Source organism: Curcuma longa, chromosome 11, assembly GCF_044706935.1.
Source record: "Curcuma longa cultivar G26 ecotype Majalengka, Jawa Barat chromosome 11, ITB_CL_G26_1.1, whole genome shotgun sequence".
In the NCBI taxonomy this organism is placed as follows: Eukaryota; Viridiplantae; Streptophyta; class Magnoliopsida; order Zingiberales; family Zingiberaceae; genus Curcuma; species Curcuma longa.
In genome coordinates, this window is record NC_133871.1 from 13,263,341 (window position 1) to 13,287,108 (window position 23,768).

Below are 23,768 nucleotides of genomic sequence, written 5' to 3' on the forward strand. Positions count from 1 at the left end.
TCTGAGGATAAGGAAGGGTACGCTTGTTGAGGAGGAGGCGTGTCGGCCTGGGATTGGCAGTTGGGCGGCAAATTAAATGGGGTCGTCGCTGGGGAATCGCCGACAGCGTGGGTGGTAAGAATCTGACCGACTCGGACAGACGCCTTGTTTGTGCGTTGGCGCCTGCCGCGGGGTATGGGAACAACAAGACATAAAGAAGTTGTAAAAATCGTGAATGTTTGACATCAGGGTAGAATGATTGTATTAGGGAACATAGCAATAAAAGAAACAAGTATTAGGTCTGCAACTAAGTATACAATTGTCTGCGATTGGTTAGTAGACAAATTCAAATTTACATACGAGGAAAAATAAAGCTAAGAAAAAATTTACCCAGTTAAAATGATCTTCTTAAGAATTATTCTGTCTGGGTCCACTGATTTTAGTGAACCAATGGCAGCAACAGCAGGAGCTTCTCCATCCTGAATCTTCAGGACAACCAATGGTCGTGAAGGAAAACTAATGCGAGCATAAACAGTTGCCACAGAATAACGTCTTGCATGTAGAAATCTCTCCATCTTATGCTTATCAGAGTTCAAGTTGTCGGAAGAAAACAATGGCCTGAAAATAAAGCATGTTGAAGACTCTTCAACTTGTAAGTCCTTTATCGATAGAACTATAAGGAAGCCTCAGTAAACATCTAAACACCAAAAGTTCACCATAATAGTACCTTGCCAAGAACTGACGGACCCCTACATGAAAACTGAGCATCTCCTTGGACTGTATAGGGGCATCATAAGAGTCATGTTTCTTAATGCTGCAGAACAGAGAAGAACATAAGAAATGCCTTTCAAGCTTTAGCCCAGCTATATAATGCTGAACTTATTAAATTGAGCTTAGCAGGTATTGGTCTTAGGACAATTGTTCTTCAGTTGATTTCATTGATCCATCCATCATCAGGTTCTCATAAGTACCAATTTAAAGCTGAGAATCCATCATATAGTAATTTGTATGTAGACTTGTTCACATGGATTAAATAATTTGATCATAATTTCAAGAATGGAGTTGTAACAAATGGGAAGAAATCATAAGAACAAGACAATGTACAATGTCTCACAGAGTGCTCCCACTGATGATCTCACGAATGAGGATTCATAAATCATGTAGGTTATCCACAATGTTCCTAATGATTTGTTACATCATACAATGTAGATGATACCTAAAGATAATTAATGTGTTGGTGATGAAGGAACATTTATGATTGAATTTTAGCATAAGCAGACTCAATGGACACATAAGATTAAGGCAACTAGAATATACCCACATACAAGCACAGGCACCTTCCTTGAAGATATCCTGGCAGCGACATCCAAAGGTACATTTTTCAAGTATAGTCTCACATACGATCCTATAGGAGCACATTCATGCATGTTTCCTTCGTCCACCTCACGCATCTTTGCAAGGACATTCTTTTGTGTTTTAGCAAAATTGTCAAAAGCAAAAATTCTTGCATATTCAGGAGGCAATGATTCCTGCCAATGAAGATAGTATATATGATATAAAAGAGAAATAAATAATTAACAAAAAAAAACTACTATAGGTTGCGCACTTTAGGATCCCATGAAGAGGTTCAAAAAGACTTTGAGTCCTCTGTATTTGGCAAAGCGCTTTTTAGCTTCATCAGGAAACTCTACAGGAAATAAGAGGTATTAGTTGATTAGAGCATTAAAATATAAGCACAAAGGTATTCAAATATATAATTGAACCATTAATGAAAACAATAGTGTATCATCCACTGAAAGAAATAGGTGTTCACAATTCATGTTCATCTGAAGCAAAACAAATTAACTGGAAAAGAAAAGAATTGCTCTAACTGAAATTGCTTTCAAGAATGCAAATGATGATATTCCATTTCTTATGTCATGTATAATAGATGAGATTCTCAACAATTACAGATTATAAGGTGGAGATTCTTCTTCGTTTTCTTTTTTTTTGTATGTAATCGGACAGATCAGAAGTACCTTGATCGTCAACATATGCTTCCTTAATTTTCTTAATCTCTGCTTCTATCTGCTCCTTTGTCATGTTTTCATTATCCTGTAACATGTCATATTATATTCACATAAGACATTGACATGGAGAAACAAACAGAACATACGTAGTCAGATAAGTTACAAAAATTTCAAACTCAGATGATTGGCATGAAAGCCATGCATAGAATATTTAAGCAAAACAAAAAGTGGAGCTACAACCAAACAATATCTGAATGATCAGAATTTAAGAAGTATGCATTTATTTAGATCAGCAAGTGTGCAAACTCACAACTATCTCAATATCTCCAATAGTTTTATCATCAAAATTTTCACTGATAAATTGGCCATCAATATCTGAACCATCAGAATCTTCTTGAGCTGTTCGGCCTTCATGTTCATACATTATCATACCATAATCATCCTCGTCACTAAGATCCAAGTCATCATCTATATCCTCCACAATCCAAGCAGCCTAGAAAACATGGCAAGTAAATCTGGACAATCAAGTTTTTCCACCTATGCATAGCAAGGAAAACTGAAAGAAAGTAGATGCAAACAGACCAAAAAAATAGTTAACCACGCACCCAGAAAAAAAAAAGTGTAGTATATATGCCAATGCTAAGATGATGTATAGAGTTTAACTGGAAAAACTATGACCTAGGAGTAATTAGGTGTGCCTACAATAGATTGATAAAACTAGACAAAATAGATTATGATGGCCACTTGATAGACTTTGATTAGTAGATAAGCTAGAAGAAATTAGGTTTGAAGTTGTGAGGATTAAAAGCCTTGAAGGGAGACCAAAAATTTTAATAAACACAACTATAAGTATACTAAAAAAATTGACTATTTGCAGTGATAATCACAATCGGATAAGATCCCAGCAATCTGTTACAACTAGTTGGATCTTGGGACTCACAGTTTATTAATATTGTACTTGGAAATGGGAAAAAAAGAAGGAAAATATGTAATAACTCAAAAGGCAACATAACCTGGTAATCTGAAGTGCCTTGAGGAAGTCTCTTCCTAACCAACTTCCACTCTTTGTTATTTGTCTCAGCTTCAGCCATCTCTGCTTCTGTTGGCCATGTCTACTCAACATATACATATCAGCAAACATAAACTAGCCTATTGAAGCAAAAAAATTATGACTGCAATGAACAGGAAACATTTGCAAGAAACATTAAGATTACCAATTAAGATGATATCCATGGTAACCAACAGAAAAAAATTGGCTTCTTAGCTTCCATAAAAAATGTTTTATTTGACACACATTAATTAACACGGACTATAAACCACACCCAAATATGTACAAAATTGTTTTATCAGGCACATTATAGTAATGATATTGCAGGTTCAATTGCTCTCAGGTTATCTTCCTGTGCACACTAAGATTTGAAGCAAAAAAAGGGGAAGCTTTGTCCTTTAAATTTTCTAAATTGGCAAGTGGACCATGAGGCACACCACATGTACAGAGACAAAACTAGGTGCCTGTTAAGGCATTTATTCATTTAATTTTATTAAGAGAATTGTTTTGCCTACAATGCACAGATAGCAGTGAACAGTAATATAAAGAGAATTGCTTTGCCTACAATGCACAGTAAGCAGTGGACAGTAATATGGATATGACAACAGGAACCTATGGCTCACACGACAAATCCTAAGATTTACTGCTCCAGCATAATCTCATTTGGAAACTGCTTGGCTGCAATATACTTATTGAACACTAAAAAGAACAATCTTTGGAACCATATAACTCCAATAAGCACTTCATGACCAGTCAGCTCAAAACCTCTAGCCAACTGGTTCGACTAGTATTGTAAATCATACTCGCTAACCTGGCTGCAATATACTTATAAAAAATAGCCTTTTATACGGTTAAAACAAACAGATACGGAGAGCCCGGCTTTGCTGCGATGTATCCGAGCAGTACGTGCGCCCTTCACTGCTTTCCAGTGAGAATCCGGCTTCCCGATGCGTTTATTATCTAAATACCCACGGACGGTTCTTACATGAAACTTGCACCATCGAGAAAAGCCAAATTATCGGAACATGAGCCAGACTCACCAGTGCCGGAGATACGGTGGAGCTGACGAGAAGCTCTGGACGCGAAGCTGCTCTTGTCAGCCTTGTTCGCCTGCGTGCGCGAGCCTCCCATGGAGGCGTAGTAGTGTACGAAGCTAAGCGAGACAAACCCAAGAGGATCCAAGCAGCACGATCGCACCACGCTTCAAGAGCGGCCAAATCGAATGGCACAAACCCCAGCGGAGCCGAGGCGACGACGGCCGGCGGAGCAGCACTCAGCGACCAGGGTTTCGATCCAAGACGAGGGGGGAAGAGAGCTTATTTATATGTAATCGGGTTATTGGATTTGGATCCACTTCTATGAATAACGGGCTATTGGATTTGGATCAATCTTCTTGAGTTGATCAACTTTCACTGAGTGCTAACGTTTTCATAATACTCCTTCAGTTTTAATAAATTATACTTTACCTTGTCACATTTGTGAAGTACTGCCCTCTAAGATTAATATCATTGGGTCAAAATGAGTGTTAATGATAAAAATATTATTTAAATTTTAAAATTATCAAATATTTTTTAAAATTTTTAATGTTTCTCTTGACTATTAATATCATTATTTAAAAAAAAAACACCAAGTAAGAGAGGTTTTAGTTAAGAAGAAAATGATAATTGGCAACATTTGTAAAAACTTTATAGTGATTAGTAATATGTATAAATTGGCATGTCCAAACTACTATGCATAAATTAAAGTTGAATCGTCTTATTTCCTAGATTAGTGTAATGAAAAGTTGTTCTAATTTTATTTACTATTTGATACTTCAAACTTCCATTTCTTGATTTTTTTTTTCTACTTCCAAAAATGAGCGTAAAGTTTGTGATTATTTTAAAAAGTATTTAATGAGCGTAAAACCAAATTGATTAGAAGGTTTAAAAATCTAAATATAACTTGGATTTTATTCTAAAATTTAAATTTAATACTCTAATAGGGATTAAATATTTAGGTTTATTAGATTTTTTTTCTTTTTTTAGTAAAAAAATTGCCCCAAAAATAATTTCTCGCGCGTACATATATATCAACCCACGCAGGTCATTTGTTCCACCCATTTGCCTTTGCCTTTGCCTTTGCCTTTGCCTTCTCCACTGTTCGACTTGATCTTGCATCCCCTTCGTCTGCCTTCTCCAATCTCCTACCGCAATTCTCATCCAATCATCATCTCCAAGATCTCACCTTTCTCCTCTACAGATTTTTACCGACTATTTCAATCCGATAAAGAGTCTTGTTCCAATGAGAATTCGAGCAGCAAAGGCTCCACCTTTGAGCTCCATTTCCAATCCCTACCTCGCTCATCCGCGTCCCCCGCTTCCAGTGATCGCTGCGCAGGTCTCGATCTTCTGGTGCTGGCCGTCATTGAAGTATTCGGGGACAGAGCTCTGGACTCGGAGCGCATTGGAAGCAATGGAATCGGCGAGGAGGAGAAGGGGAAGCGGGAGGCGGTGGAGAAGCAGGAGGAGGATACGGGCGGCGGAGTGGAAGCTGGTTCGGAGAGGAATCCGAGGAAGAGGCAATTGGCAATGCCCTCGAGGTTCCACGATTCCGTGATGCAGCCATGGAAGCGGAGCACACGGCGACGAGCAGTGAAGAACAAGGGATCCGATTGAGTGCAGAGCTGGGGTTTCGGTACTTCCCTTTCTACTCGACTTTATCTGATCGATTGTTGTCGAGGGGACGAGAATTTTTGTAGGGATTGGGCGAAAAATGGATGGAACATCAAGTTGCTGCTTTTCTAGTTAAATTACTTCCTCTACACTGTCAGATTGATACATAGATGTTTTCTTCTTCATGTTGATACATAATGAAGATCTCAGAGCTTTTCGGTTGGAAGAACTAAATGGTTTTAGTTTAATAGTTTAATAGTTTCTAGCACACAAATGAGATGGTTCCTTTTTCTTCATTTGTATTATTTTTCTTTGGAATTTGAGTTTCAGTTGGTGATTGTTTAGTAAGCATGTCTTGGCATTTGGATCACCAATTAATGCTCATGATCGTTTTGCCATGATTCATCAGAGTAGAAAAGCTTCTCTTATTTACAGTTTGATCAGTGTATTAACTTGTCTTCTTATCACTATCTCGAAAAAAAGTTGTATCCCTTCTTTGTTGTTATAGTTGCAAGTTCTTGTTCATGCATCTTTCTCCCTGTCGGATCAATCTCTTCAAAAAATTGATTATTTTGTAGTCGCAATGTTATCATCCACCATTTTAATCGAAGAGAACATCAGTTTGTAGTTTTTTTTGTTGATATTATCGATAAAATGTAGCTTAAACATACACAGGATGGCTTGATGATTCAAGATTGAAGATAAAATACAATAATTAGTTGATGATCAACAAACTAACCTGTTCAATTAGCTGATTATAAACGACATTCTAAAAATCTAATAATACTATATCACTAATTAGCTGATTATAGTTTTATATTTATAATTGCTATATTAGTATGTAATTGGGCAGTTTAGATTGATAAGCAACAAACTAACCTGTTCAATTTTATTCATTTACGTTATCAATTTTGGGTTAGACATGCCTACCCTGTTCATCATGTCTATGATAGTCAAGATACAGGTGATGATCATCGATTCGAAGAAATTATACTCGATCGAATATCTCCACAAGCACACGAGTATCACAGTTGAACAAGAACATTCCATATCTACAAGCAGCCATCGTTTTCATACACACAATGCAATTTGAGGCAATCAAACAATAGAGAGGTATTATAGCAGATAGACACAGTAAATATGCATTGTTTTGCAGCTACTGTACATTTAGGTTTATCATCTGATATAAATATAAACACCAATGCTATTGGTTATTTGACGACGAAGATAGACGAAAACTACTAGGCATCCAAAAGACCAGAACTGATTTACACCAAAAAACCTAATACTCAATCTTGGGTAAAGGCTCCGTGTGTATAACTAATTCCTGATTCCTTACTGGTAGCAAGATGTTTCTCCTGCAAGAGTAACAACACAAGAAATGTCATTTTAAATGTTCTGCTAGATCAACGTTCTTCATCAGCACAAAAAGTTGAAATCCTAAAGAAAAGCTCATTTCAAACTTTGCAACCATATGCAAGAAGACTCTTCTTCATTTAATTATATTGACAAACTGGGGAATTTTTGGGTTGATTGAAGATTTTAAGAATATAGCAAAGAAAGTTAATTTTATATCCGAAACCCCTCAAAAAGGGTGGCATTTCATCTAGGATAATTGAAATGTTTTCACTCATGAATGAAGAAAATTTGAAAATGTGCTAAACATTGATGATATTTTGCGTGAATACAATGAAAGCATCCTTTACTTGAGAAAGCAAATTATTGTATTTTTATCTTGTTTCAAGGTTTGATCTAAAGGTTCTATCTGATAGAGTGATATCAATCAACATGTAGAAAGGAAACTTACAAATAACCAAAACTTTCATCAAGAGTAACATACACTTAGACATATATAGTCTACGACTTCCAGAATATATCAATGAAGCAACTACATATCCAAGAAATATGATAACAGATTGTTCTGGCAACAAAAGTGTTTATCATGCTCAAAAGAGCAGCAGTGATTATGAGTAAAACTTTTGCAAGTTCAAAAGAAACATATATTTGTACATATGCAAAACCAACCAGTTCATGCAAAGAGTAACCATCCTTTTGAGAAAGGTCATGAATGGCAAAAGAATATTATGCTCAAATAAATGCAAAGGTACAAGTAAGACTTATATGAGCATCAGAGAAATTAATGTTTTTGACACAGTATATGAGTAAATCCAATAACCTACTTGATGTCATGTACTACTTATCCTGCTGATTTTATCCTGTCGCCACTCTTTTCCTAGATAACATGCCAATAGGAACATTATCAGCCTTGAGAAGAAACAATGGTCAAAACATCCACACCAAATTATAATAATTGACAAACCACAACTGGAGCTGAATCCTTCCGAATCTTCCGAGTTGGGTTCCTCATTGTCACAAATTCCTCTGAGGAGGTTGGGTGAATTCCAACAGTGGAATCAAAATCTGATTTCGTTAGTCCAGCTTTTACAGCAATACCAATCCCCTGAAATTATATGAAACTAAACTTTGTGGGCTAAATTGGGGAAACCAGAATAGAAAAGTATGCACTTGAACTAGAGGACACTAACCTGTATAATCTCTGGTGCATCGTCCCCACACATGTGAACACCTAATACTTTATTTGTATTCGCACACACGATGAGTTTCATAAACACACGATCAGGCAGACCAGAGAGGGTAGCCTTAAGAGGCCTAAAGTTGGTGGTATAAATATCAACATCACCATACTCTTGGATAGCCTACATCAGTTAAATTGTTCATATGGAAATAAAACTTGAAAGTCCTTTCATAAGTACGATTATTGTGCACAAAGTTTGCCTCACCTGCTCCTCAGTTAGACCAACTTGTCCAATTGGAGGTTGACAAAATACAGCAGAAGGCACAGCTCTGTTATAAATGCAAAAGAATTAGTTTGATAAGTTTATCTAACTCAAAGATTGTGTAACATTTACTGAGAGTTTGAATTCACAAACTGAAGCCTAGAAGTACATATGGGTATCTACTGTACACATAATTATTAAATTTTAAGCTGTAATGTTATTGAATTTGAATTCACAAACTCGAGCCTAGAAGTACATATGAGCATGTAGTGGACATATAATTATTAAATTTAAGTTGTATAAAGGCTCATCTTTAATCTGCACTATTGCATCTTTGTTGGTCAACCAAGAGCACAAATCGCAAGAAATATTACCTGTAAAAATGTAGCCTACTCAAAACCCAATGGATAGTTATTAAAGATCACAAGTAGTCTCACGTTCAAATAAGCAATGCACATGAAGCACTTAATCCTCAGGAATAGGAAAAGATGCCCCAAGGTCTTGGGAAGCATATATGAAGATTTCTTATTTTGTTAGCAAGTATCATAATTAAACCATTCAACAATACTAGGACTATAAATAGTTGAAAAATAAAGGTCAAACTGAGAAACCTAGAACCAGAGCATTCCATGAACTCCAATATTATATTTTAACCTTCCTACTGTATGTGGAGTTTTGAAAATAGAAGTGACCGGAAGCTCTAAAGTTTTTGAAGGTTTCTTCAGATCTTCCTGCAAACAACCAGAAACACCTAGGAACCTGTTCCGCTCAATTAAAATTCTGGGAAGCTTATGGATTAAAAAGACAAACTCAAATTAATCCTCAGATTGGGTACCTTAAAAGAAGGAAAAGAATGAAGGTGATACAAACCGCGATGATTCCGTAGGAGAGGGAAAAAATTGCAAGCTTATTATGAGAGAGCCCATCATTCTCCCTAGTGTTTGTTTTGAAGGGGAAAACATTGATTTTCTAAAGGAACAAAGAGGAATTTTGAGATATATATCATTTCTTGTTGACAGTATATGCAAGTTACATAATCAGATTTTCCTTGAATCTCAAGACCAAGAAACATACCACTCAGACTGGAAACCAATTACAGATAAGACTTAAAATACCTACATGTACAAATTCAGGATATGTTATGATTTCTAATTGATAATTAGTGTTTGTATGTATGTGACAAAAGTTTACAGCTTAGACTTGATGACAGACTTCAAGCTACTAAAGACATCCTCAAACAGATTTATTTGTCCCAATATAGCATCTTCCATTAGTACTGATGAGGTACTTTTGAAGTGGTTATCACAGTATCTGAAATTTTTGCCCTTTGGCCACAGAAGCCCTTTTTATTGCTTCATTGATGTAATTAGTTTTCCCAAACAATTATCAAGTTTAGTAAATTTTTCATTAATGATGAGATTCTTCTTCTGCTTAACTTTAAAGTTTCCCTTTTGTGTAAAACCAGAAATCAGAAGGTGCAGCAAGATCCTGGTACCATGTGTATAACCAAATATAGCTAACAAAATAAGAAAGTGTTGCTTAAATAAATGTGATAAATCACATTGAAAGATCAGATATGAAACTGCAAATAAACATGATCCATCCACAATAGAAATAACTAAAACTCTGAAAAATGATTATTCAGTTAACTACTGGATCTTGACCAAGAAATGAAAAGATAAACTCAGAAGAATGACCATCTAGTTAACCTTAGCTGCTGGATCTTGACTAGAATATGAAAGATTCTGAACATTCTCTTGTCGTGATGTTCTTCTTTAAATTATCGTACCAATTTAACGAGCTTGTATATCACTCTTTAAATTGCCACTGAAATGCTGTAAATACATACCTGTAATCGGGCTTTGTTGGTTCATTAAGAAAGACAGTTTTAGCAAATGCCCCTCCTTCCATTAGTGCAACAGGAGTCAAATTTAACCTATCTGTAACATCTCCAACAGCCCAGATGGAATCTACTGATGTCCGAGAGTACTCATCAACCTAGAGGAAATCAATAGATAGAATCAATATGTTTTGAAAACTTCCAGTGAGTAAATGAAGTACAGAGTAAAAATACCAGAATGGCACCATTCTCAGCCAAGTCTACTCCAACATTCTCTAGTCCCAAGTTCTGCATGTATGAAAGAAAATTATATATAGACATTATACTAGGTTTGTGACATAACATATAAGTTAAATTCAACCCCCAAACAACAAACCTTTGTATTCGGTCTTCGACCTGTTGCAAACATTATATGTGAAAAACCATCAACTGTTCCTTTGTTAGTCCTAAGTGATAGTAATCCATCTGTTGATTTAACAATTGCCTGAGGAGCCTCCTCTACATGAAACTCAATGCCCCGCAAGGACATCTGTTCAGAAACAAAGTCTCTAATCTGCAGGAACCAAACTGTGAGAGGATGAATCCACAATCAAAAACATAAATGTACTCCTCTTAATTCAAGTTAGCTTACTCACCTCTTCATCAAATCCCCTCAACACTTTCTTTTGTCGAATAAATACATGAACCTCACTCTTCAACCCGTTGAAGATGCCAGCAAACTCTAAAGCAATATACCCACCTCCTACTATTGCAATCTTTTCTGGTTTTGAAGGCAAGTCTAATGCAGCGTCTGAGTCAATAGCATATTCTATACCAGGAATCTCTGGAAGATTAGGCCGCCCACCAACTGAGATAAGTATATGCCCAGCCGTGTAGCGTTTCCCATCGACTTCAACAGTATGTGGATCAACTATCTGTACCATCAAGACCAAGAAAACAAATAAGCCATAACAATCAAAATCATATGTTCATTAAAATAAACTAAAATTTTAACTGATTACAAAAGTACATCTAACCTTTCCACGGCCTTCAATTAAAGTGACACCAGCATTTTGAAGGACATTTTTGTAGATTCCTGTGAGACGTTGTAGTTCTGCATTCTTGTTAGCTATAAGGGTACTCCAGTCATGTTTTGGATCAGATTCATATGCCCATCCAAAGCCATGACTCTCTTCAAAGTCATGGGAATATTGAGATGCATACACAAAAAGTTTCTTTGGGACACACCCACGAAGCACACATCTATATAAGAAAGAAGTATATAATCATATATATGAACAAAAGATGAATACAATAAAAATAAATGTCAATCATAGAATAGTATATTTCCCCTCCGTTTGCTAAGAAAATCATTCTTACTTGAGGAACTTGTATCGAATCATGTGCTTTGGATGTGTAGCTTTCATGATGAACGAGATGGACTAAAAAAGAAGAATGAGTTGAAAGTGCCAAAAGTTTATTCACATATGATACCTCAACCCTATTATACTAAATCACAAGGCAAAGTTGGTGATCATTTATGTCTTTAGCATGATACTCTCTAAAAACAACTCTAGGTTGATTCACAACTTCATGCCTGGCTATCTTTGTTCTTCTGTTGTTCATTTTTTTTTACCTTTGAACAAATTGTCATTCCCTGCGTACAACATGTCTAGTTGTCTACCTTTAAACTACGTGCCTCGTTTTGGTTTTTCTTTAAATGATCTATCAGCCACAAAATCAATGTGTTAGTAAATATGGAACATCTCGTGTATTAGCATGGACTAAGCTACAAATATATAAATGCCTGTTCAATGATCTTCAACGATCTATCAGTTAAAAAGTATAGATTATAGAATTTGAGACCTTGACAATACACCTCCCAGAACAAACTGGAAATCTCAATCTACTTGCAAGAATGAGTAATACGAAATGGTAATAGCAATTTATCAAAACAAACATAATTCTCCACATCAAAAGAAAAGCTAAATAGAAGAACCAATACAGGGAGAAAAGGGGAAAGGGGTAAAAGGAAACGATATTCTAATAAGGAAAAGGAATCAGAAAATAATCAACACATAGTCTATTCAAGTATGAAAACCCAAAATTCTGGAGATGATCCAAGGTTGATAAAACAATCCAAGGTCAAAACCTTACTCTTTGACATCATGAATTTCTCAAAACCTTACTCTTTGACATCATGAATTTCAATAGATTAATCATCTCAAGTACAATTTTTTAACAGTAAGCCCTGAAAAAAAAACATCGACACCAGCATCTTACTGCAGAAGCGACTTACACAGTAAAAGAACAACATATGAATCAGGGGTAAAATTTTCAGTCAATTAGACAGCGCAGATGAATAAAAGAGAAATCTTACGTTCCTCCGACCCCGCCGGCATTTTCCGAGGATATGGTCGCGAACGGTAGCTCGCAGATGGCCACCTTGGCGCCATAGGTCGCCGCGAACCGCGAGGCGCGGACCCCTCCGCTGCCGGCGCCGATAGTGAATAGGTCGAAGTCGAATTGGCGGGAGTAGGAGGCACCGTTTCCTCCGTCGGCGCAGGCGCGGACGGGAAGACGGCGAAAGGGGAGGAGGGAAGGGAGAGGTGGGAGCGGGGACGATCGCAGGGCCCTCGAGGAGGCGGCGAAGGGAGGTTTGAGGGAGATGGAGAGGAAAGTCGTGGAGATGGTTCGGAGAGCGACGGCGGAGGAGAGGGCGGGAGGCGGTGCTCGGAGAGACAGGGCGGCCGCCATCGCGCGAGTTGGGTTACAGCAAGAAGCAAAGTGAGATTGAACAGATGGAATAAATTTATAGAACAAAAATCCAACTTTTCACGGGCAACTCTTCATGGGCAACAAATAGGAGGACGAAATCAAATTTTTTTTTTATATAAAAAATTGTCTAAATTATGCATTTGATGTACTTATTTTATCATTTCTCTTGAAATAAATTTTCTTAAAATAAACTGGAATTGTTAATTTTTATAGAATTATTATGTTTTTTTCATCCTATTGCTTGTTTATCATTATTTAAAATTTTCATGAATATGAACACATCTTTAAAATATTCATTCCTATTCAGATTTAATTGTTTAATTTACTCCTTGAATATTTCACTACTTCAGTAAAAATTATAATTTACCATCTCAACAGCCTCATATCCACGATCATCTTTGAGAAAAACAATTAAAAAACTACAATTGATCACGATATAGGAGGACATTACTTCGACTTTACTAAGATTTGATTCTTGCCCACTTCAACAACTCTACTTTCGTCATAACCAACTCAACTTTAAATATTTCACTACACCACACTCGGAGTTGCGAAGCTATTCATTTTTTATTATCCCATTTGATGAACCAAATGCAAGTGTGTATAAAGTTCCTTTACCAAAGTTTTCTTATTCCTATAAAATGAATACATTACAAGAATTAAATTCCATGATTTTTCTTCCAAACCAAGGAGTGTCAATTACCTCTTGTTCTTCATAAATAGTGCAATGATAACGGCAGCACTATAATAACAAGCCAGCCACCTTTCTTGATGCATGGCTTGGCTTGTTAAGTTGGTTGATGATTCACATGGTCTTGTTGATTCCAAAGCAAAAAATCTCACCATAACCATCAACCAGGTGCCTAACTATTCAGAACTTGTGATTGTGCACTGTTTACGAATGTGGCACCCTTGTTGAGCCCTTCATCAACTAGAATTCTCACTGCTTCCAGTCCTCTTTGAAAGGCAAAATCTAGCTGCAGAAACCAGATTGTAACATTCAGATGTTTGGCTGATCAATCAGCTATTGTCGTTGAATCAGATAAGGAAAGATGTAAAAACCTCCTCTTGTTCCTTTTTGTTGAAGGGTCGGAGAACAAAGCTCGCAGGATCCATTTTCCCGGGGGGTCTTCCGATACCTTGACAGGAATGTATATTAGGTTTAGAAAACCATGTGAACTGTATCTGAAAGTTGCCTAGCTCACCTATTCTTAAACGAGGAAATTCATGACTTCCTTTCAGGTGATTGATCACGCTCCGCATCCTGTTAGAACAATCTCTGTTGCTTAATAATGCATAGTTTCATCAAGATGAATACAATACAAATATAAATGGTAGATAATTTGGGTCACTGAAGTTGTTAGATTAAGAACTGAAATGATACTCTAGATGAAGTTCAGAATCACCTAGAAGACTATTAAGATGTAAATCAAATCTTGACTTAACCTAGTCCACCAGTATCCATTCAATGTTCTAAGGCCATTTCCTTAGATGGTTAAGTCATTCAAAATGTGGGTGTATATAAGCATTGCCTTGTCGTAGATCTTCCATTATCCTGGCATCTCTGAGTTCGCAGCAATACCACCAGTAATCTCAAGTATTGCCCTTTCATCCTTGAACTATGTTTGAACACCATTCAAGTCATGTGAACATTATGAAGAAGCTCATATTAGTCTGAATAGTGAATAGTAAGAATAATCTGGTCCCGGTTCATGAGAAGGCTTCCAATTTTTGGTGAAATGAACTCACTACTCTTAACACATAGTGCAAAAAACTTGGTGGGAAGAAATATATTACCCGTTATGGCCGCCGTGTCCACCTTTTGGCAATAAACGCAGTTTTGCAAATGGCAAATCTAAATCATCATACATCTACATAGCAAAGGCATTGGATTATCATAGAACATAAAGTTACAAATAACGGTCACCTAGTAATCACAACGAAAGCATTTTACCAAAAGCACTTGATTGAGAGGTACATTGAAGTATGATATTATTGGTCCAACCTGCAATAGTGTCCAAGATATAACAGTTCAGAAATTGCATACAGATATTGGCATATAAACTTATCGATTGGAAAATGGCAGTATTAGTTACCGATTCACCGCTAGCATTCATGAAGGTTTGTGGTTTTGCAAGCATGACAGGAACATCACGAATGAAACCTGAGTAAAGAAAAGAAAGTAGAGCCTCCCAAATTAGATAAGGACAAACTTCCAAAAGATAGGATTGCATTTTTCACATGCCACTCTTTTGGACATAATTGATTTAGTTTGTGTAAAGTTGAAAATAGGTAGTCATGTTACTGATTGGATGGGGCATAATTACAAACATATTCATGTGATCAAGACACAACTTATAAACAAGAACTCGAGGTGAGTCATTGCAAAGCAGAAAGAACACAGGAGATTATGGTTTAACGAAAATCCAGTATACAATCTTCTAACTGATCCATGAAACAACATAGACATGCAACAAGTAATGAAATTGAGTAGCAGGGTTGCATCAAAATTCAATTGTAATATTGAATATTGATGGGCATTTTGACATCCAAATTTACCAGAATTACCTTTTCCAAACAGAGCTCTTGAACGCATAGTACTCATAGATATGCCTTCAGATTCTGCTATAAAATCTATCATCTCAAAACCCACCTAAAACAAAAGACATTACTACATTAAGATTAAGAGTTAAAGCTAATGATCTAATGATCATGCTATGATGGATAGGATGGTGCATTTGAAGTTTCAGAAAAGCATTAAGCAAATTGGGTAAGCAACCGGTATGATACATTGAAAAAAGTTACGAAACATTTCGACTTCAGGATGTGAAGGATATTAACCCTATATCACTGGTGTTTTATAATTGATTACTCAGTACAATTTCTTTAAAGTGCTCTTGGCCTAGAATACCTCTTTTAAGTATGACTTGCTTGCTACATTTAACTCATGGATCAACCACTCTTTGCTAATATAGGACTAAAGAGGAATTTGAATGAGGTGCGAGATATGGGAGGTCAGACAACACATTGTTTCCTTTCCATATGTAGAGTTTATCATTGTTGTTGAGCCAGTCAACCCACATTGCAATACCACACAAAATGCTCTCCTGTGTCGAATAAATTGTGTAGACAAGCTCCCTGGGATGACCCTTCCATTGGCAAGTTGGCCACCATAAATAAGCCAACAATGCTCTCTAATGGAGCAGTTTCAGAGCTCTTTGAAATTGACCTCGTTAAAATCCACCCTTCGGCCCAATTTAGACATCAATACAGCCATCAGTGTATCTATTCCTATTCTCCCATAGAGAAGATTGAGTGCCAGCAAAGTGGCGACCAAGACAGATAGTCCACGAGTGAGCGTAGTTCGAAGCCCATAACGCTAACCATACAAGGAAGCGAAGCAAGCTTATGTAGGCTACACATTTATCGATTTGCAAAGCTCTCCAAACCAAAAAATTTATAACGAGTATGACATAAAACCATACGTGTATGAGGCATTTTATCAAAACAAAACGGAACGTTCAAATTACAAATTTATAAAGGTACTCGAGCTCTTACATTGTGCCGTGTCCCCTGATATATCTTTCCAGGGTTTCCGAGCCCGACGAGGAGCCAAGGCCTGCGGCTAGATTCGCTGGGGGCCAAGGAGGAAGCGGAGGCGTGAGGAGGCGAGAGAGGGCGCGGGCGCTGCGTCGACAAGGGCGGCTGCTGCATCGTCCTCCGAGCTGCGCTAGCGAAGACTGGGAAGGGAAGCCGCAGGCTTCCAGCGGAGGAGACGACTGCGCCCAGCATCACATCAAACAGAGGTGCCGTCACGCAGCCGCAACGGATGAACAGCGACACAGCGGAGAAACCCTCGCCATTTGCCTGGGAAATCTATTGGAGAATGATCCGACCCAACGTGACCGGACGAGCGAAGAAGATTTTGTTTGTCCTTTTTTTTAAGTACCCCCTATAGTCTTATTATTATCATTCTAACCCCTGTACTCACAAATGTTAGCGAAATGCCTTCTACAGTTCGATTATTAACATTTTACTCCCCACCTATTTACCAATTAGCCTGGATAAAACAACAGTAATCACAAAAGTATAAAGGCACTAATATTATCCCTTATATTATTATTTTCTTTATAAATCAGCTTTTTAAGATAAGTTTCAATTCTTTTAAGACACTAATAAGCTGTAACTGACTCTAAAATGCGTGTTTCAGATGAAAGTTAATTCATATATAACAATTTCCAATGAAATATTCATTTGAGTTATCAAGCAACGGAAGAGGACAGGATAAGGAATCCTTGTTCCAACAAATGTCAACACTTTTATTAAAAACCAGTCACCTTGATTTAATCAAATTTGCTGTTTTGAAGGTGACTGGTTTTGAAGAACATCAGTCATGGAGGCTGAATCAAAGAGCGAGGTCTGAAACAAAGAGATACATTTCAAAGTGTTGAGCAAATCATTGGCTGCGAGTAGGTCCTTGAATTTGGAATACAACTATTCGCAGAGAATTTAAATAGAACTATGAAGTTTCTGCAACAAATACGTTCACCCTGACCTCCTAACTCAAAATAACAATTGAAATCATGACCTTTAAGTGTAGCAAAACAGCATAGTCAATTAAGACAGACGACATCAACAATCTCTACTATGTAGCATAACATATGTGCGAGGCAAAGCTGCAATGGTTTGGGATCTCATCAGCATTGACCCACTTCTCCAACGGTCAACACATCAATCTCAGTGGTCTGCTCTATGAGGTATGGAAACGTGTGCTTGAGCAACCAATTTCAATTCGTTCAAAGAAAATAGGGAACACCTGACCGCGGTCCCCGCATTTGATTATTCTCCTCTGTTTCTGTGAAGAATTTCACCTCCCTTTCCTGTCATCATGAAGGGAAAAATCTTGAAAAAAGGGAATGGAATATTAGGATCGGAAGTGCTTCAAATTTTTAGTATGAGTTGCACAAGAAAGTAGACTGTTACATAGTTGGTAAAGGTCACTTCACAAAGGTTTAGACGTATCATGGTCATCTGAAATAAATAAGTTCGCAAACAACCCCAAGTCAGATATAAGTGCGGTTGTCATACCATGTTTTCGTTGAAGCTCAATATTGAAGCTACATTCCCACACCTGTAACAATAATTAGGCGCTGACCAAACCTGCAAAAAGTTTATACAGCCCATAGGAATTAGAATTTGCGAAGCTAGTCACCAGATAAAAATTCAAGCACATAAAGATATCTAGGAATAGATAAACGAAGGATCTAATTGATGGCTGAGAAACTTGTACTGCAAGTAACAAGGAAAGAGAGCTATTTGTGTTTGAGAATAACTTGCCGTTACGAGTCCCTTATCAAACATATACTTGAGGCCTTCTTGGACCAGCTGATGAGCCCGACAAACTAGATCTAGTTTGTTTATCTGATTGAACTGTGAATACAAAGCTTTTGATCAGTGCAACCAACTTAGCTACAAACAAGCTAAAAAAAATACAGAAATATCTGCGTACTTCTGTTGTAACCCTTGATCCAAATAGCCAACCTGCACCTCGAGGGCTAACGGCCCATGTATCAATTTCTTCTGGGTCACTCCACATGAGATCACAAAAAGGACCTTCATGGGGAATTTCACAGTTGCGATCAATAACCCTTATCTGCTCACCATAAAAAGAGAAAAAAGAATGAGGATACTAATTATAAGAAAGAAAGAAATCTGTCATTTTCCCAGATATGCATTTTTTTTGACATGCACTTGTACTTTTCATTCTTTTAATTTCCAAATGTAGTTCTCTCCGTATTATGAAACAATATCTTCCACTAGGTAACATAAGCAGCAGCAAGTTGCTCCAGACCAAGATATAGTAAGAACTGATCCAATATGAAGAAACATCTATATATTCCAACCAGATATTAAAGTTACTGAAGAAACAGACACATCGTTGCCATCAATGCATCAATTTGAAATTCCATTAAAATGCAACAGAAGGCATAGAGGTCATACTTAAAAAGAAAAAGTTTATAAACTCAAGACACCACTAACGTGATAACCAAAGGCATATTGGCAAACATAGTTTACAATTTTTGCACACAATTCAAAGCAAAGAAAAGCCGAACCTGGTCAATTGTTCTTACGTCTGGAGAAAGGCCACCATGGACACAAAGCACCTGCATTCAAATGTTATGTCAATAAAGCAATTGATTATCTAACACAGAGCAAGGGAAATTCATTCACTATCATAAGAGAATGCATGTGCACTCAAGTTTTAGTAAAATGGCTTACAGTTCCATCTATAATTGCTGATAGAGTAAGGTAATCAAATACATCTGTGCAATAGCGCCATGCATTTGCATTCCCGTACTTCCTCTGGCATTCATCATAAAATCCATAAACCTATGAAAGTTGCATTCCAAATTAATATATATTAAATTTGATTAAGCCCTGACATGGATAATGTAAAGATTTAACAGAATTATATAATGAAATGGGATTGTTATATGATTAATGAAAGTGCCATTCAGATCATGATTAGCCAAGAAAAAAATTGCAATATTTTCAAAACCAGCAAATTTGAATTTTTTTTTTTTTTTAAGCATCTATTTCCATTTTAAGTTTATACCTTCAAGGACTCTTAGCTATATACTTGTGTCAGACACACTACACTTTCATTGATAGCATGTTAAAAGGTATTTAGAAATAGCCACATCTAGATTCAAACTAGTGTTAGATATGCATGCACAAGGCAAAGTAGCAAAAGAACATGCAAACAGTAATTTTCATAGTCATAATGGATGCATTAACCAAAAACAACATCTCAGGATTGAAGGTCTAATTTAAAAGCACAGCATCATCCCTTCTTAAGATCAGGAATTTAAGCATCTAAATGAACACAACAAACCCCAAAAGGCCTTCAAGAAAACAATATTTTCTTTTACAACATACATCCAGTATAAAAATTAAAGATTGATACAGATATGAGTAGTGAAATATTGAAAAAGTGCAACAAATATGAATTATAGATATAGTGAAATAGGAAGGCGAGCTTTGACAAAGCTTTTATCTATCAAATCACAAAAGGACAGTTTATATAAAAATAAAGTGGTGCAATATGATATATGAGATACATATGCATAATTTTAAAAACTGAAGCAAGAAACAAATGCAACTAAAAGTGAAGAATATCAAATAGAACTTTGTAAAGAAAATGTTGCATCAAATAATTTTCATCTCTGCAAGGAAAGATCAGTATGCTTATGATTGACTCCGTAATAAACAGAGCACACTACCAAATAGAATTACCTGAGTTAACTGCCTGCTCTCATGATTGCCTCGCAAAAGGGTGATATTTGCAGGGTATCTGATGTACAAGGAAATCAAAAATTAAATAATATGAGTTGGGCGTACTTCGCGAAACTCAGGGAAATGGCTAAAAGTAGCTCCTGATAAGGATCAAAATGAATAGCTCCATAGAATTTTTTTTAAGAAAATGTTAAAAGTGTCATACACAAGAGTATATTCCCTGGGTTAAAATTATAAACACATTCTACAAAATAAAAGCATGAATTAAACCATTTTATCCCTTCCAAGGTGAGGTAGCGGAAAAAAGTAAGCTCCAGGTATTTAAACAGTAACACTCCACAAACAAGAAAAATAATGTTGCATGCATAGAGCTTGTAAACTGCATTTATAGAGTTCTACTATCACAAATATCCTTTCTAATGCCCAATCAGTTTGAAGAGAAGCGGGTACTAGTTGAGCATTCACCTATATTTAGTGGCCAAGAGATGTGGCATACATTAGAGGAATATTAAATTCCAAGCCTGATCAACTAACTCTGGAACTCAATGGAACTCAAAAGGAACAAATTCATCATATAGTGACCAAAATCTTATCCAAATAATCTCTTGAATAATTTCAACTATAATTATACTTCAGTAATAACTTGTTTTAGATTTTTGACACATCATTTCCACATTATTCCAATGTAATGGCCATGCATCTTGTTATTTTAGCATAATCAAGCACTTTCAAGTATTACAGAGAAATAATGGGAGACTAAGAGAGTTAAAAACAGACAATGTTAAAAACATACACTGATTACCTGGCTTTTAGCAGCAAAAGGATTGTGAAAACTTCAAGACTGTTATAACCACGATCAACAAAATCACCCTGGCAGATATATTGAGAAATTTTAAATCACAATACATAGTTGGTATTCTCACAAAAATATAAACAAACAAAATGGACCAATATTCTTCAGAAAATGAGAAATTCACCATAAAAATATAATTTGTCTCAGGAACATGACCTCCAGTTTGAAATAGCTTCATTAGATCATGAAACTGACCGTGAATGTCACCACAAACAGTGACAGGGCTATTAACAGGTTGTACATTTGACTCCTCTATAAGTATCTCTTTGACCTGTCAAGGAAATTAATATGAAAACTGGAAATTTTAGACGACAATTAGGATCATTAAAATATAACACCATCCTTGCAGACATATGGAGAGAGTATTGAAAATCATGGTTTTCCTTGGAGCTGTCAAGTATTTTTTAAGTCAATATATCAGTTTCTGTATGACAAACTCAGAAGGATGTTCACCAAATGGGGGCTTGCCTTCATGTATGTATTATATATAATATATAGGCAGGTTATCGGCCTTCCCCTTCCGCAGAAACAGATGTAATATTTTTTTCCCTCTCTTCCAAACACAAAAAAAACAAATAACATTGTTTCAGCACTTGCTATATACTTTAACATCTCTTTGCCTGACTGCCAAACAAAGTTTAGCTAAAAATGATTCTCACACTACATTTCAACATAAAATCGGAAAAAAGAGATGAAGATACTTCACTTAATCACCCAACTTGGAATTAGATACACCTCCTATCCTTACTTGTCAGCACTCAACAATGCAGTATGGAAGAAAAGAAAATTGGCAATCATGACTTTGTAGTTGCTATTAGATTGTTTCATGCTTTGACCACAAAATACAAAATAAGGCTCTTATCTGATCATCGAGCAATGTTAGTCTCAATTATCAAGAGTCCTAACTGGTCTAAAACTTTTACTTCAAATAAGGTGTTACTTTTATCAGCTGATTCGGAATCTAATGTAACCAACATAAAGAGGCAATATATTGTCCCACAAAGAAAATTGTTTTGGTCAAAGTTACTCTATATAGCCAAAGGGAGATCAAATGTATGTTTGTTTGTTTTTTTGTACAAGCTCTATATTTTACTCATGAATATTACTAATGATATAGCATTATGTAGAACTCCGTGGAGCGATAAAGATTCATGCACACTATCCCAACGAGTTGAGACAAATATATCTTAACATCAATAATAACTTGTTTAATTATAAGCGATTCCACAAAACATAGACAAGGAAATGCAGAAATTTGACGGGTTAAAATTCCTTCACAAAATCACTTTATCAAACTTCTAGTACAATTGGTCAACTAGCCACAGAACACAGTGGTTGATGGTGTGAAGAAAGGAACTTGAGTATATCAAAGGAGTCAAAAGTATTATGAAGTAGTCAACCACACTAAATGCAAGCCTATTACAAACTGTTCCCAAGCTTGTAAAGATGGAAGGATGCTGAAGAGGAAGTTGAAAACAGCTTCCCCAAGAAAAGAGAAATGTAAAATTTATATAAGTTGATGGATGAGACTCCAGTCTTACACCAAAATAAATTCTAAATATGAAGAAGAAATAATATATGTGATGATTAACCATTAATATCTGATAGACTGAGACGTTGAGCTAATAATAGTCATATTGTGAGAGTGCATGGTTGCGCTTGGACTAATGGGGTTGATCAATCAACAAATATTGAAACAAACAATATAAAAGTAAGATAACTGAAACTTGTGACGACCACAAAAGTTAAACTTGCCGTAGTTCCTCTTAATCAAGAATGCTTGGCAACATGTTCTCCAACTCACAATGACTTCAAAGAGTGTATCATAAAGACATCTCATGCGATGGAAATAATGTTAGATTACACGAATTTCATCTCCTCTCTTTTATGATTTCCAAACCAAGTGAATCTTGAAAAGGAAGATAAGTTGTGCTTGGATTACATATCGAGAAATAATTAACAGATCTAGATACTAATAAGAACTGCAGGCGTGTAACAAACCCTAGAAGAAGAGTCTTGGGGGAAAGCACAAATTAAGATCAATAGCAGAGACGGAAAAAATGCCCTAGCGTACATATTCGCAGAGGAGTTGAAGCTCGTGTTCCTCAAGATGCTGCCCTTCCTTCACCTTGGAGATCCATTGATCCAGCTCCATAGCGAAGCGCACGAATTCCGATCCTTCGGGACGCTTCGCTCTCCGATGAAGCGAGACGAGGAATCGATATCGAACAGGTTTCCGAAATGGGGGCGAAGTGGTACGTCGCGGAAAATTCCAAAGATAACAGGTTGCGATTTGCCGTACCAGAAGATATAAATATATAGCGTATCGGGCCCCGATTTGTTTCCTGGTTTATAACGCTTTCTTATACCATAAATGAATAAAATAATTCAGACCTAAAAGACCAACTCTGTTCGATTATATTCGTATGCCGGCCGGCGACCTCCGGCGACCACCCTCCCTGCCTGCCCTTTCAGAATTACAGACACGCAGCTAGCCATCGGAAGAAGTCCGTCCCTCCCTTGTCTCTTCCCCAAAC

At 36.6% G+C, this 23,768-nt stretch overlaps 3 protein-coding genes and 1 pseudogene across 4 annotated transcripts; all 4 read right to left on the bottom strand.

The window, feature by feature from the left end:
* Positions 1-302: 302 nt before the first annotated feature.
* Positions 303-4,167, bottom strand: LOC141837158 (uncharacterized; annotated as a pseudogene).
* A 2,612-nt stretch (positions 4,168-6,779) lies between these two features.
* On the bottom strand, positions 6,780-13,068 carry LOC141840636 (glutathione reductase, chloroplastic-like). Its single transcript, XM_074728684.1, has 11 exons — positions 12,685-13,068; positions 11,342-11,567; positions 10,961-11,239; positions 10,702-10,878; positions 10,560-10,613; positions 10,335-10,483; positions 8,489-8,552; positions 8,234-8,404; positions 8,008-8,148; positions 7,868-7,920; positions 6,780-7,045 (listed from the first exon to the last, which is right to left on the bottom strand). The coding sequence occupies exons 1-10, from the start codon at positions 13,059-13,061 to the stop codon at positions 7,885-7,887; spliced, it is 1,674 nt and encodes a 557-aa protein (XP_074584785.1). The 5' UTR covers positions 13,062-13,068; the 3' UTR covers positions 6,780-7,045; positions 7,868-7,884.
* Positions 13,069-13,792: 724 nt separating this feature from the next.
* LOC141840247 (peptidyl-tRNA hydrolase, mitochondrial-like) lies at positions 13,793-16,966 on the bottom strand. Of its 2 annotated transcripts, XM_074728177.1 has the most exons (8): positions 16,641-16,966; positions 15,651-15,735; positions 15,179-15,246; positions 15,037-15,087; positions 14,880-14,953; positions 14,288-14,346; positions 14,145-14,221; positions 13,793-14,059 (listed from the first exon to the last, which is right to left on the bottom strand). In XM_074728177.1, the coding sequence occupies exons 1-8, from the start codon at positions 16,872-16,874 to the stop codon at positions 13,946-13,948; spliced, it is 762 nt and encodes a 253-aa protein (XP_074584278.1). In that variant the 5' UTR covers positions 16,875-16,966; the 3' UTR covers positions 13,793-13,945. The 2 variants fall into 2 exon arrangements, with proteins under 2 accessions (XP_074584278.1, XP_074584277.1); XM_074728176.1 differs by having other exon boundaries at positions 14,145-14,346.
* A 563-nt stretch (positions 16,967-17,529) lies between these two features.
* Positions 17,530-23,505, bottom strand: LOC141838503 (phytochrome-associated serine/threonine-protein phosphatase 3). Its single transcript, XM_074726008.1, has 10 exons — positions 23,306-23,505; positions 21,356-21,502; positions 21,181-21,248; positions 20,379-20,436; positions 19,362-19,472; positions 19,196-19,246; positions 18,592-18,735; positions 18,420-18,512; positions 18,171-18,242; positions 17,530-17,962 (listed from the first exon to the last, which is right to left on the bottom strand). The coding sequence occupies exons 1-10, from the start codon at positions 23,384-23,386 to the stop codon at positions 17,879-17,881; spliced, it is 909 nt and encodes a 302-aa protein (XP_074582109.1). The 5' UTR covers positions 23,387-23,505; the 3' UTR covers positions 17,530-17,878.
* Positions 23,506-23,768: the final 263 nt, after the last annotated feature.